General features: G+C 57.5%; 1 protein-coding gene across 1 annotated transcript; it reads left to right on the top strand.

The window, feature by feature from the left end:
• The first annotated feature begins 6,564 nt into the window (after nt 1-6,564).
• On the top strand, nt 6,565-11,095 carry Mln (motilin). Its single transcript, XM_087210480.1, has 3 exons — nt 6,565-6,901; nt 8,059-8,199; nt 10,039-11,095. Exons 1-3 carry the CDS (start codon nt 6,809-6,811, stop codon nt 10,495-10,497), a joined length of 693 nt encoding a protein of 230 aa, XP_087066606.1. The 5' UTR covers nt 6,565-6,808; the 3' UTR covers nt 10,498-11,095.
• Nucleotides 11,096-13,118: the final 2,023 nt, after the last annotated feature.

Here is a 13,118-nt window from a genome sequence, read left to right as displayed (position 1 = left end):
ACAGCTGACACGCCAGAGGCCACACAGGGCCTGCTGTTTCCATCTGCAACCCCTTCACCCCCCAAACCCTAAAACCGTCAGCCCAGCAGATGTAGGGAAGTCAACAGCTGAGTTTTTCTGATGCAATTAGAGAAAAAGTCAGGACAGCCAGCACCTTTCCCCAGAATCCACCCGGATTAAGCTGACATCCGAAACGGCTCTGGCTCCCATCCATGCTCCGTGAGACCTCACTGAGACTTCTCTCCTTCTTAGACATGAAAGTGCAAACTTTCCCCAGCCACAAACTCCCTTAATCATTCATGAAAATGCGTCAGCTGTCTGCCTGGTGCCCTCCAGCCCCAAGCGGAGCGGAGCTGGAGCCGGAGCGGCCTGCCCCGAGGGGTTGGAGAGAAAGAGGGGCTGGGGCTTCTGTGAGCCCAGCCTTTCCTTGTAATTAATTCCTCACTTCCAAGGCCAGTTGCTTTCTCTCCAAACACACCCATCATCTGCATAAAAATATAAGTACATATATTTAAAATTCAATTAAAAAGAGATCTGAAGCCGGCATCTCAGTGCACGCTTGTTTTCTCAGCACTCTGGGAGGCTGAAGCAGGAAGATTGAAAGTTTGAGCCCAGCCTGAGCAATTTAGGGACTTATCAAGAACCCTAACTCAAAGTAAGAGATAAAAGGGGTAGCTCAGTGCGATGGCCCTGGGCTCTATCCCCAGTACCACAAGGCGGGGGGGAGAAATCACAAGCTCAATTCTCAAACGAAACATGAAAAGAAATTCATTCAGCCCATAGATCCTGCCCTTAGCATCCACATCCTGTCCCTGAAAAAAAAAGTTGTGTGACCTCCTCTTGAAGTTTTACAGCAGCAGCTTTTGTGATTAAACCCCCATAAATAGAAGGGGAGCCCAGAAGCAAGTCAGTGCCTGGGACACTTCCAGGAGTACTTTAACCACCCCGAGAAATATTGACCAGGAAGTCAGCAGGGATGCTATTGTAAAACTTAGCTGAGTCCCCAAGTCGTGGGCACACTGTCAATAGTCCAGGAGGCTGAACTGAAAAGGAACGCATTTTATCGGATTGTTTTGGGTCCAGGTTGTCAGTGTGCATTGAGTGGGCTCCCCAGGAAATCGGAGAGGCGGGAATGTTAATTTGAGCCGCAGATGTAACACACAAACAATCAGCTCAGCAAATCGGAAATTAATTCGGGATGGACCCCGTCTGTGTCTATGTTTTCCTCTCTGCTTGTACCACGTCTGTACCGTGGGGTTCTGGGTACACGGTGTGTCACTTCTCAACAAATCATTTGTGAGCTCTGTAAAAAGACCCTGAGCTGTGGAAGGAAAAGAATAAAAATACCCCATGGGTCACCAAAGCCCAGGTCCCCTGGGACACAGTCGCTGCCCAAAATACATTTCTCGGTGCTTTGCTTGACCTAGTTTTAAATGCAGGCACCATCCGCCCGTGTTTCTGCTCGTGAGTCCGGTCACCCACCCTGGCTCTTTGCGGGACATCAAGGACTTTAAACTCAGGGCTTCGAAGTGACCAGCGCCCAGGGCCCCTTCTCCTCCCTTGCCTCCTGCTGCTACGTTCTTCGCCTCTCCTTGACCTCCGTTTAACGTGAGCCCGGCACATTTATTTCTTACCAGCCATCTGAGCAGCCACCCTTTTGAACCCTATCATTTTTCATTTTTATGCCGTGAGCTTTGGCATTCCCAGCAATCCCTGGGCTATTTTGGCTCATGGGAACTCTGCCTTTCTCTCCCCACCATCCTGTGCCTGTTGAGGGCACCATCTGGAAAACAGGCCAGGTGCAGCTCTCCTCTGCTGGTCCCACCCTCCCACCCACATCTCCGTCCTGTCCTCGGGGTCTTGGTGACATATGTCCAGCAGCTCACTTGGCTGTTTCTAGCACACAGTTCCAGCCTCTCCACGTCCACATATTCCTGCACTAGGTCTCTGTCCTCCCTGATGTTTACCATGTCTCCCAATTTAGTATCATCTGCAAATTTAATTAACACGCCATTGCCTCCTCGTTCCAGGCCATTAATGAAGATGTTATGGCAATAACAATATTTTCAAGGTCAGGAGGAGAGAAGAGCTACACTGCTAATACCTCTGCCCAATATGGGGGAAGAGGCAATCAAGTGCCCACGTGCAGTTGAGCCATTTCCCCTGAGTTCTGTGAACTTCCTTTCCCCGACCTGGGTTAGGTTCTTACGGCTCCTCTCGGCCTTGGCCACTGCACTTCCTGGGCAAATCCCATTTGGAAAATGAAGGGCATCAGATTATCCCTTCCTTTTATTTTTGTCTAGTTTCTAGCTGCAGAAACAGCCACTAATTGAGCACGTTTAGAGAACGTTGATGTGCATGGTAAAGGCAAAGTAGCCATTATTAGGCTTGCTATCCAGCCTCCTCTTCAATCCTCAGGCAGGATCTATGTCAGCGGAAAATGCCCACCAAAGCCCACAGCGGCTGATAAAGAGGGGAGAGAAGAAAGATTCCCAAAGGGCCAAACGCAAGCTCTCCACCTGGAGGAGCGGGCAGGGAGGCCACTTTCTCCCAGTAGCCTGTGCCCTGACACCGTGACCTGGAAGCAGACCTGGAACCCCCACCGGTCTGCATGCTCCTCTCACATCATAGGGAGAGCACTTGTGCTGCCTTCTTCACCTTCCTTTCTCTGCCTTCCTTCCTCACCAAGCTGCAGATGTCAGACTTAGTACTGCAAGTTTCTTGGATCAGAAACAGTGAATCATGGGAGAGATCCCGGATAGCACAACTCGTGTCCGGAAAATTGATCCGAGCTTATTTACTGTTTCCAGCCCTTGCCTCCTGCCCATCCCTTGCTGAAGGCCTGCCTTGGGCTCCAAGGCTCCTAGTGGTCCTTTCTGAGCCTCTGGAAGGCGTCTCTGGATCAGAGCCCAGATTAGCCCCGCTGAAGGAGGGTGCAGACCGCAGAGCGCTGCTGTGAAGCGCCGGGGGAGCAGCCTCAACTTTCCCTGAAGCTCTGTGGATTGCCTGGCTGCCTCTGGGTCCTGCTCCCACCCAGGCCCGGCTTCTCCGAGCCAAGTTCGAGTGCACAGCACACCCTGCCTTGTCCTCCGTCGGCTCAGGCTGAAGCAGGTTCTGACTCCCGGCAGGGGATGGCTGGGGCGGGAGGAGTTTGGTGTCCTCCCCATTTCCTACAAAGCCCCGGGCCCTAAACGTTCTCAGCTCTGTGGACCCCTCGGCCTGTCACATGCCCCAGCTCTGCTGTTGTGGCCCAGAGACAGCACGTGAATGAATGATAGTAGCTGTGTCCCAGCGACTATTCATGGACACGGAAATTACATCCACATGTCGTTAAATATGATTCTTTTAGTTTTTTTCAATTATTAAAAAATCAGAGTTCGAGCATCAGCTCACAGGCTGTACTAAAGCGGGAGCAGGCTCTGGTCTCCGCGACAGACACAGGTGTTGACGGCCCCTGTCACAGCCCACAGTGTCCAGGTGACCTCGTCTTCAGGGCCCCGCTTGCGACGGGGGCGCGAGACTCCCAGCAGGCAGGGTGAGGGCTCGTCAGTTGCAGACCCCAGCATTTTGATCTCAGCGACTCTGGAGACCTCATGCGTATCTAGCCCAGTCACCGGCCCAGTGGGCTGGAGGAAGGCTGAGGCCGGGACACGGAGGAGACCTGCTGGCAGGAAGCAAGGCCGCCATCGGTTCCCATCACCCTCGATGAGTGGGGAGCTGAGTGGCTGGGTGCTGGGTTTGAATCCCCACGGACTTTGTTTCTTTCTGAGGGAAAAACCAGAAGGACTGACCCGCAGCGGTTCTGGAGTGGAAACAGGAGGCTTCCTGCTCCTCCTCTGGAGGCTGGGGTGCTGCTCTGGAAGGTGCTCTTGGCCAGCGTGATTCCTGGGGAAGTGGCCACTGGAGATTTCCCCGACTCAGCCTCTCCCTTCTCCAGTGCCACCCCCTCACCTCCAGTGACTGTCCAGTGCGACGCGTTCATCATGGCCCCTGTGTGATGCCCCCTGGACCCCCGGCATCCTGACATCAAGCTTCAAATCTCACGTTTAGGCCTGACTGGGAACCCCTGGGAGCCTGCATCCGTGTGCTTCGACTCTGTGCCCTGAATCCCCAGCAGCCCTGACCTTGAAGGAAGAGACCTTGCAGCAGGGCCAGAGAGGAGCTGTTTGATTGTGCCTCAGTTTCCTCATCTGTAGAAGGAGAGACCTGAGGGCACCAACCTCACAGTGTGGCTGAGTTTAGTCAGAACTCACTGTCTGGCAGCAGTGAGGTCACAGTGAGGTCACCCCAGGTCACAGTCACTTCTTTCTTCCTCAGATCTCTAAACTTCCTGTGTAAACTACACAACTACCAGAGAACACTTCCTGGGCAGGCCTGGGTCCCTTTCCCAGGCCACAAACTGTCCAGAACCTTCTGCACCTCGCCACACGATCCTCGTTGCCTCGACTCCCTCTGGGCGTGGGCCCTGCACCGCCCTGGGCCTGGATGCAGTCGTTTTCTTTATTAACTGACTGAAACACTGTACACTTTCTTTCAGGGGCAGATGGAAGAGAAGCTATTTTTCTGATCCAACCCTCTCACAGAGTCTGATCCTTAAAGAGTTGGGCTGGAGGTATTCAGCATCGTATATTTAAGGGCCAAAAAAGAAAAGACTCATTAAAATGATTCTTTCCACACCACCATGTTCCAAGTGGACAGAAAGAGGGGCTTGGGGGGTCTGGTCCTACTGAACCCCAACTGGCTCATGGAAGAGGCCTTTCGGGAAGGTCCCAAAAGCCCACAGCGAGGCAGGCAGCGCCCATGGTTTCTGTGAGCCTCAAGAACCCAGGCTCCCCACCCAGAGCCCCCAGCTGTGTGGCCAAAGGTTAATGGCCCAAAGGAAGTGTGGGGATATATAAGGGCTACAGACTGGCTGAGTGCCGAGGACAGGAGGGCCTCCTGACTGCTCAGGCCACGCGGCCACTGTAAGGAGCCACAGAGGGTGTGGTTCATCGGCCTGGGCCCCGAGGCAACACAGAGGTTTGTGCCCAACTCTGGGATGAGGTGTGGCCTGGCTGCACCTTGCTGGGCTTTTGCCCAAGTGAACGGGCAAAGCTGCACAGGGTGGAGGCAGGAGAGAATCGGGCAGTGCAGCTCCAGGCAGAGCAGAAGCTGGTGTAGGGGGCTTGGAACACCGACTCCAAGCCAGGACCCCAGCCAGAGTGAGCAGGGTGCATGCAGGGCGCTGCTGCTGGAGGCTGAGGGGCAGAGCAGAGCTGGAGGGAAGCCAGGCCTCCCCCTGCCAGGATCAGCTCCCACTCCCTGCTCCCCTCCCAGGTCCCCGGAACTCGGATAAAGTAGGTGACAAGGCAACTGCCAGGTGAATCAAGAAAATGAGCAGCAATTGGATTTTGCCTTTTTTATTTAAAGTTTTTATTGATTCTTACGGAGTGAATTAAATGCAAACACCAGAATGGAAAAGATCTAAGAATCTCTAAGGAAATGGGACGCCTTAAATGTGACACATGCATCTCCACCGAGAGGGAAAGTGGGGGCCCCAGGGACTGCAGTGGGGGAAGGACGGGAAGTAGGGGTGAGGGGTCCGGGCTCTGCACGGGCCCTGGCCTCCTCGGGGTGGCCTCCTGCGGGCGGTGGCCCTCCCAGCCTGCCGGGAGTTGGCATGAAGCTGGGGCCGCGGCTCAGGCAGTCTGAGCCTTGTGTTGTAGCTCATGGAATTTGAACAAAATAGAGAGAGAATGTAGGAAGGGGAGGAGAAGAGAGCAGCAGCTCCTCTCCAAGGTGCAGGGGAGCTGGACTCGGAGAAGCCTGGAGGTGGCCCAGACCAAAACCCACTCCTACCCAGCGTCCAGGTCCCTGAGCTCTCCGGATGCCTCACCTGCACCCTCCCTGCTTGGAGGCCTCAGCCCTGCACCCACCAGCATGGGCCCAGGGCCCGGGACGCCACCCTCCTCCATCTCTGTGGACAGAGGATCCCACACCGGGGCGTGGCAAGGTGCCAGCTGGAAGGCCAGCATCCCAGGCCGTGCCAGCCCGCCCAGGACCAGCCCCACCCTTCCTCAGGTCTCTGCGCCTCTGCAGTCACCACGCCCCACAGCCCCTGGCAGGACCCGAGCCCCCAGAGCCCCAGCCCCTGTCCTGGGGCCGATCCTGACATAGCCACTGCCCGGGGATCCCCAGCATTCCCGGCCCCGGGGGGTCAGTGGGGCCCCAGGTGAAGGCCCCCGACCTATTGTTTCTGGGTGTGGCCAAGATGCAGCCGCCGCACTGGAGCAGGGAGCAGCTTTTCCAGAGCCAGTGCTCCGCACAGCGGCCCCAACCCCACACCACTCCTCCGTGTGGCTCTTCTTCCAGGTGGGCAGAGGGCCTCAGCCATTTCCTCGGTGGGCCTGGGGTCTCGGCCTGGCATTTCTGGGTGACGCTGGGGTTGAGGGGCCTGGACCTATCTGTTTCCTCATCCTAATCAGTACATAGAGCAGGGGTAAGGCCCTGGGTTCTGATGGTAACCTAGGAGTTCTTTCTCTGAGTGGGGAGGTCCTTCCTGCCTCATGAGGGGACCAGCTGACCTGGAAGACCTTGCCTAATGATGAGAAGAGCTCTGAGCGGAGACTGTCCCTGTGTGCGTGCAGGGCTGAATGGCCTTTCCCGGGAGCTCTGTCCGCTGTGCCTGCTCGGCGCTCATCCGGGAAGGCCGGGACCCCAGAGGCTGAGCGCCTGCTCAGGATGTCACAGCCACAGTGGGGCAAGGGTCAGAGAGGCAGTCCGCACGCACCCCACCTGGTGACAGGAGCCCTCCTTGTCCAGCTCCTGGATGGTGTCCCCCAAGGCCATGGCTGCCCTGCTGGTGGTGCATGTGACTGCCCTGCTGGCTGCCCAGACCGAAGCCTTCATCCCCAGGATGCAGGTGAGAAGCCCCGCTGCTCCCTCTCCTGCCACCCTTCTGAGGGGCTCCAGGCCTCCCCTGCCTCTGAGGAGCAGACTGCGGCCCCAGCAAGTATGAAAAATTAACTAACAATGGAAGACAAAACAGGGCTGTCACAGGCCGACGTGATTAACACCCCGTAGGTGAGGCTGTTGCTGAGTGCTTGGGGCTCAGAGGAGGGAGGAGGCCCCACCCCTGAACGTGCTGCTGGAGGAGGCGCCGTGGGCCAAGGAGCCAGGGCCCGGCTGGGTCTGTCACCGCTGCAGAGCACGGCCTGAGAAAAACCGGGCCTGGCTCTGCCTCCACACAGCTTCCTAGTGGCTGTGGAGACACTGGCTCCCTTTAACCAAGGACAGGAAGAAGCGGGGCTTCTGCGCCCTGTCTGTGAGGACAGGAACACTGCAGGGGCTATTTCTCCAGGTGGTCTCCGGGCTGCCGGCCTCGCTGCCTTGTGGCTGGGCCCCACGTCCGGGGAATGGCCCTTTGCACAGCCCGGCTGAGCGCAGCGCCCCTGCAGGACAGGCGCCTACTCACACCCTCCCTCCCCAGCCCTGGAGAGACCTGTAGTTCCTTCCACCCGGCAGGCCAGGCCACACCCGGGAGCAGGGGTGCAGGTGGGGCCGCAGCCTCCAGGTGAGGTCCAGGGCCCACAGACTGGGAGGCTGGGGAGAGCACAGGCCTGCGAAACAGCAGAGCCAGGGCCGCGCTGCATTAAACTGCTCTGCGGTTTTCCTCTCCTAATTGCCAGGCCCCGGATTTTTATGAAGACACTGCAAACTCCTTGCTCCATAATTCACCCCCCTGTCTCGCCTCTTATAAATCACTTCCCAGGGACTCCCAGTTCCGGGCTACCCCATGGCGCCTCGCAGGCCGGGCTGTCTTGCCACCTTTTTTATAGGCTCTCTAAGAAAGACACATTCTCGCACTTAATATGCGCGAAGGGCCGCCATTATTCTCCGAGCTTTAACTTAATTAACAGTAACAAGCTGGGTGCGATGTTTTAACTGCAAAGGGACAGACTCCCCCTCTAGGTGGCCCGTCCAGCCCCATCCATCCTCCTGCCACTGGGCATCTGGGGCCAGAGGTCCTTTGGTCCTGGGGAGCCGGGATGGGGGTGGGAGGCAGGGGAGGGGGCACAGTTTTGTACAATGCTCTGTCCCCAGGAAAGGGAGCGGAGCAGAGGGCAAAAGAAATCCCTGAGCATGCAGCAGAGGTCAGAAGAAGCAGGCCCTCAATACCCCTGGGAGCTCACAGAGGAAGAAGAAAACGGGGTGATCAAGGTGAACACGAAGGGGGCGATGGGGAGACTTAGCACAGGCATGGTCTCCAGCCTGGCTAGTGGGCAGCACCCACGGGTACAGTGAGCAGGCCAGTGGGGCTCTGCCCAGCCCAGGCGGGAGGACGAGGCCTCTGGGAGGAGGTGTCCAACTGGAGAGCTGAAGGAAGAGAAGGAGCCGCCCAGCAGACATAGCATGGCTCAGACCTCCTGGGGACCCTGGGCCTGGAGAGGGGCTGGGTCCAGGAACCTCGATCTGGGGGCTCCAGATTCCAGCCATTCCTTCACGGTACGGGGCCTGGACAGCATGAGTCTGGCGGCTCAGGCAGCTCCCCAACTTCACAGACCCCTCAGTCCAGATGAGGAGGAAACTCGCCTTTAGTACACGCATGGCACTGGGGACAGAGTAGTGAGCAAGACCCACCCTGTGAAGAAGCAGAAACGAGATACAGGAACAGACCACAAACAAGATAATGATCCAGCCCTTTGGGTGGCAGGTGGTAACAGTGCTATGGGGCAAATTAAGCTGGGCATGGAGATGAGTAGGCCGTGGTCCTCCTCTCTTTTTTTGTGGTACTGAGGATTCAACTTAGGACCTTGTGCTTGCAAGGGAGGCGTGGTGCCACTGGGCTAAATCCCCAGCCCAATAGGTCGGGGTCTAAATAGGGGGAGCAAAGCAGGCTTTGTGAGTAAATGGAATTTGAGCAAAGACCTGAAGAAAGTGAGGAAGTGAACCACAGGGGCATATAGGGAAGAACAGTCCAGGCAGAAGACAGCTGGTGAGTGCAAAGGCCCTGGGGCAGAGAAGGGCTAGGGCCATCACAGAGAGCCAGGGCAGACAGTGGCTAAGACCAGACTGTGGGCTGGCTGGGAATTGTTTGGACTTTGAATTCATTCTGCTGAAGCGGGAGCCCTTGGGGGCTCTGAGGAGAGGAGGGCTGTTCTGCTTTCCATTCCAAAGGGGCCACCAGCTGCAGTGCTGAGAACAGACGGCAGGGGCGAGGGCAGAGTGGGGAGGCCTGAGCAGGCTGGAGAGGGAGGGGAGGAGGAGAGAGGTTGGAAATGGTGTGGAGGCAGAAGCCCGCGGGATTTTCTGAAGGAATGGACTCAGGATGTGAAGAAAGAGAATCATCAAAGCCGACTTCAAGGTCTGTGGCCGGAGCAGCCTGCAGGACGGATGGGCCACTCCCCGAGACCGAAGCCTGTGCGGCTGGCAGCAGGTGCAGGCGGGGAGAGGTCAGCGTTGCAGACGAGTGCAGCAGCTGCCAGCAGAGAGCGTGAGGGCCGTGCCAGGGCCGGGTGGGAGTCGGGCTCCGGGCGCTGACCCTCCAGCTCCGGGCCATGCTGCCAGCACTCGGGGGTGTGGGGCCCCTTCCTCCTCACGTGCCGAGCGTGGACACCGACTCTGGGCTCCTGAGGAGGGGTCAGGCTGTGTCCCCACAGGTGACAGGAAGGGGCCGCAGGCTGGGCCGTCTTCTCCCTCTGCTGCCTGGGGGCCTTGAGCTAGTCTCTCCGCCTCCGTCCTCCTCCTCCTCTGCAAAATGGGCACACTACCAGTCCCCACCTCACGGGGCCTTGAGGCTCAGTGCAGAGAAAGCTCTCAGAACCCGGCACCTGGCGATGCTCTGTGAGCTTAGCTCCTGTCATGTCGGGGTGAATTCTCTCCCCCGAGAGAAGCCAGGTGGGGTCCCACCAGCAGCAGCCACCACCTCAGCCCTGGTGAGGACGGATGCACAGGGACGGGGCGGCTTCTGTGGGCCCCCCCCACGCCCCCGTGAGCACCTAGGGGTTAATGACCCTCTCCGCACCGCTGCCTGCTTGTTAACTCTGCCTTATTTCACAGCTGACTGCTCCTGTGGAAATTGGCATGAGGCTGAGCGCCAGGCAGCTGGAAAAGTACCAGGCCGTCCTGGATGCGCTGCTGAGTGGGGCGCTGCTGCCCACCCAGCCTGGTCCGGGGAGGGCAGGTGGCTGGGTCTCTGTGGCTTGGGCCGGGCTGGCCTCCCCCACCCTGGCGTTCCTATTCCAGCGGGCATCCGAGCAGGCTGATTTGTTTTTCCGCTTTGCACTTGAGAACAGCTCTGTCTCCCTTGGGCGCACCCCATCTCCCAGGGAAATGGATTCACAGAGGGGCTGGGGCTGCAGAGCCCCGTACTCCAGCGGGGCCCATTCCAGGCACCCGGTGGCAGAGGGCCAGGACAAAGAGCAGCCCGCCCAGCCCCGCTGCCCGACACACTCAGCCTACCTGGCCAGCCGGGGGAACTTCATTTCTGCCTTTTCCCCACCCATCCTGCAGACCTAAGGCCTGCGCCCCACTTGGCCTGGCCCAGCCCGAGGTCTGCCCAGGTACTTGGGCAAAGCTAGATCTTGTCTGACAAACAGCCACTGATCACTCCTCCTAGTCTCTGGGACCAGGGAGAGGCCAAGGAGGAGGTGTGCTAGAGAGGAAACACTGGACAAAATGACTTGCCCCAGGCTAGGAGAGCTCCCCCTCCACTCCCTCTGCTCACAGCACAGCCTCCCACCAGTGCCTGCTGGGTGCCCACTCCTCCTCCTCCTCCCAGCCCTGGCTGAGGCGGTGGCTTCCTGAGCAGACCTGCTGACACCGCTGAGCTGCAAACCTGTGCTTCCCACAGCCCAGTGACAGTGACAGCTGCTTGGGCAATGGTGACCGGCAAGTGCCCACCCTCCTGAGCACAGCCAGAGTCCACGGCACGGCCTTGGGAGCAAAGCTCTCCGCAGAGCAGATTCCTCTCCAGCAAATAAAGCATGAGATGCATACAGACGCCTGTCCTATTTAATATTCTAATTTCCAAAGGGCAAACTCAGGTCTGGAGGAGAGGGGGGAGTAGGATTCAAAGGGAACTGGCCACAAACGCCACGAACATTAGCACCACGCAAGTGCTAAGCTGGGACATGAGCTCAGGTGGGTGGGCTGGGAAGATCCGCCGGGCCCTGCGACCGGGAACAAAGCTGGGGCCGAGAGCTGGCATCTGCTTCCCCACACAGAAATCGATGGCAGAGCCAGGCCCAAATCCCGGCCCATTCTGTTTCCTGACTGGATCGAGGTCTAGCGGGCCACAGGCTTTTAAGGTTGCTGAGTAACTTCCAACTGGCCCTTAAACCTCAGTGAGCCTTTGCAAGAGCGAGGCGGAAATATCTGCCTGGACATCTGGGCTCGGAGGCAGCAGCAGGGAGTAAACGACTATTGTTACTATCACCTTGTGACTACAGGCTCCGGCATCTGCAGCAAAGCTGCACACCCAGCCCACTTATTTCTGCCTCCTAAACAAAACTGGACGCAAAATTTCATTCTGATTTAATTTTATATTAATGAGTGTTCATTTATCTATAAACCGGGGCCATCTAGGACTCACCGCTCCCTCCCTCCATAGGTGACCAACAGTTCCACGCCGGCCCCTGTATGCCACCCCGAGGGCGGGGCTGAGCCCTGGAGAGAAGTGGTCACCAGAACAAGCGAGCCCAGCCTTTACCAAGGACCCTTGTGTGGGGCGCTCTGAGCTCACTCCAGGAACATCCGGGTCTTTTGTAGGGTGCAGGCCCTGCCCACCGCCTGTTCCACACATTCCCTCACAAACACTCATCAACCCAAGCAGCTGCGAGCTCCTGGGAAACCCTGCCAAGACAGGGCACTGGCTGCAGAGGGCTTGGGCCTGCGGGAGAGAAGGGAGGAGCCGCAGGGAGCTGCCCAGCACACCTCGCCAGGAGGAGCCACACCCAGGACCGCCCACCGGTCACCCCCATCCCCAAAACGTCCAAGAGCAGAAAACCAAGAGGCTCCAGTCTCTTTCCATGCAAAAGAACCCCAAAACAAAAAACACCGCGGATTTTTGTGGCCTTCCCTCATCCTCCGCTCCAATCTGCCCCTACAGTGGAACCATCTTTCCCCACCGTCAGTCCCAGAGGTAGGCACCCCTTACACCCGCTGGGAAACTTCTCCCGAGACCCTGCCCACCACACACCTCTGCAGCATTGAAACAGTCGCCAGGGAGGAAAATGGGATTCCTTGGCAATTTCTCTTCAAGCAACCTGCATCTGTTTCTTTTTTAAATTATTATTATTATTTTATTTTTTTTTTTTTTGGAGACAGGATCTTGCCAAGTTGCCCAGGCTGGGCCCAAACTTGCCACCCTCCTGCCTCAGCCTCCCCCCATGGACACCCTGCATGGGCTGCATTTTTAAAAATGGGAATTGCTCCAGTGAGCACAAGAGCAGGGGAAGACTCTGGCGCTCCTTTCCACAGAGAGCCCTGCTCAGCTCTGGGCACCCCAGCCTGCTCATCCCCAGCCCTCGGCCTGTGGGCCCTGATGTGCTTCCCAGTAATGAGCTGCAACGGGGACCTAGCCCACCCACATCTGTATGCGCTGGCAGAGAGCCTCTTCTGAAGTGTCGGCTCCTTTCTTTCCTCTTTCCTCGTTTTCCTCCTGCTGCCACTGTTCGATTTCTTGCAATCAGCTCAAATAACTCTTTTTTTTTTTGCCAAACGAGCTGCTCCAGTTAGTTTCCAGGACAGCAGCCTCGACCACTTACAGGACACTGGGCGGCCCTGGAAGAAATGGAAATGGGGGCAGGCTGGGGAGGATTCCATGAGCTGAGCCGGGAGAGAAGAAATGTTCACAGAACAGAAGCGGAAAGCAGCACCCCTCTGCTGAAGGCTCCACAGTGAGCCAGGAGGCAGCAGGGTCAGTGCCAGGGGTGCCCGGGCTGCCCTCCCCCATCAGGCAGTTACCCAGCAGCCCCTGCAGCCTCACAGCTGGCCGGGAGGCCAGATCTGCTCAGGCCAGGTGGCAGTGTTCTTTACCCTTGTTGGGATCATGGGTAATTACAGGGCAACCTGATCCTCCCTTCACAAGATGGAGATGATGAGGTATTTTCTCAGTAACCACACCGGTGTGATTTCAT

Source organism: Heterocephalus glaber, unplaced genomic scaffold (assembly GCF_053883595.1).
Source record: "Heterocephalus glaber isolate CG9 unplaced genomic scaffold, H.glaber_assembly_v1.0 deba00001141, whole genome shotgun sequence".
Taxonomy (NCBI): Eukaryota; Metazoa; Chordata; class Mammalia; order Rodentia; family Bathyergidae; genus Heterocephalus; species Heterocephalus glaber.
This window is presented reverse-complemented; position numbering and strand designations above follow the sequence as displayed.

Bases quoted from the DNA above. Each gene is read 5' to 3' on its own strand.
- Mln (XM_087210480.1), top strand. From the start codon at position 6,809: ATGGTGTCCCCCAAGGCCATGGCTGCCCTGCTGGTGGTGCATGTGACT. The intron at 6,902-8,058 runs GTGAGAAGCCCC...GAGGGGGCACAG, and splicing joins CCTTCATCCCCAGGATGCAG to TTTTGTACAATGCTCTGTCC. The intron at 8,200-10,038 runs GTGAACACGAAG...CTTATTTCACAG, and splicing joins AAGAAAACGGGGTGATCAAG to CTGACTGCTCCTGTGGAAAT.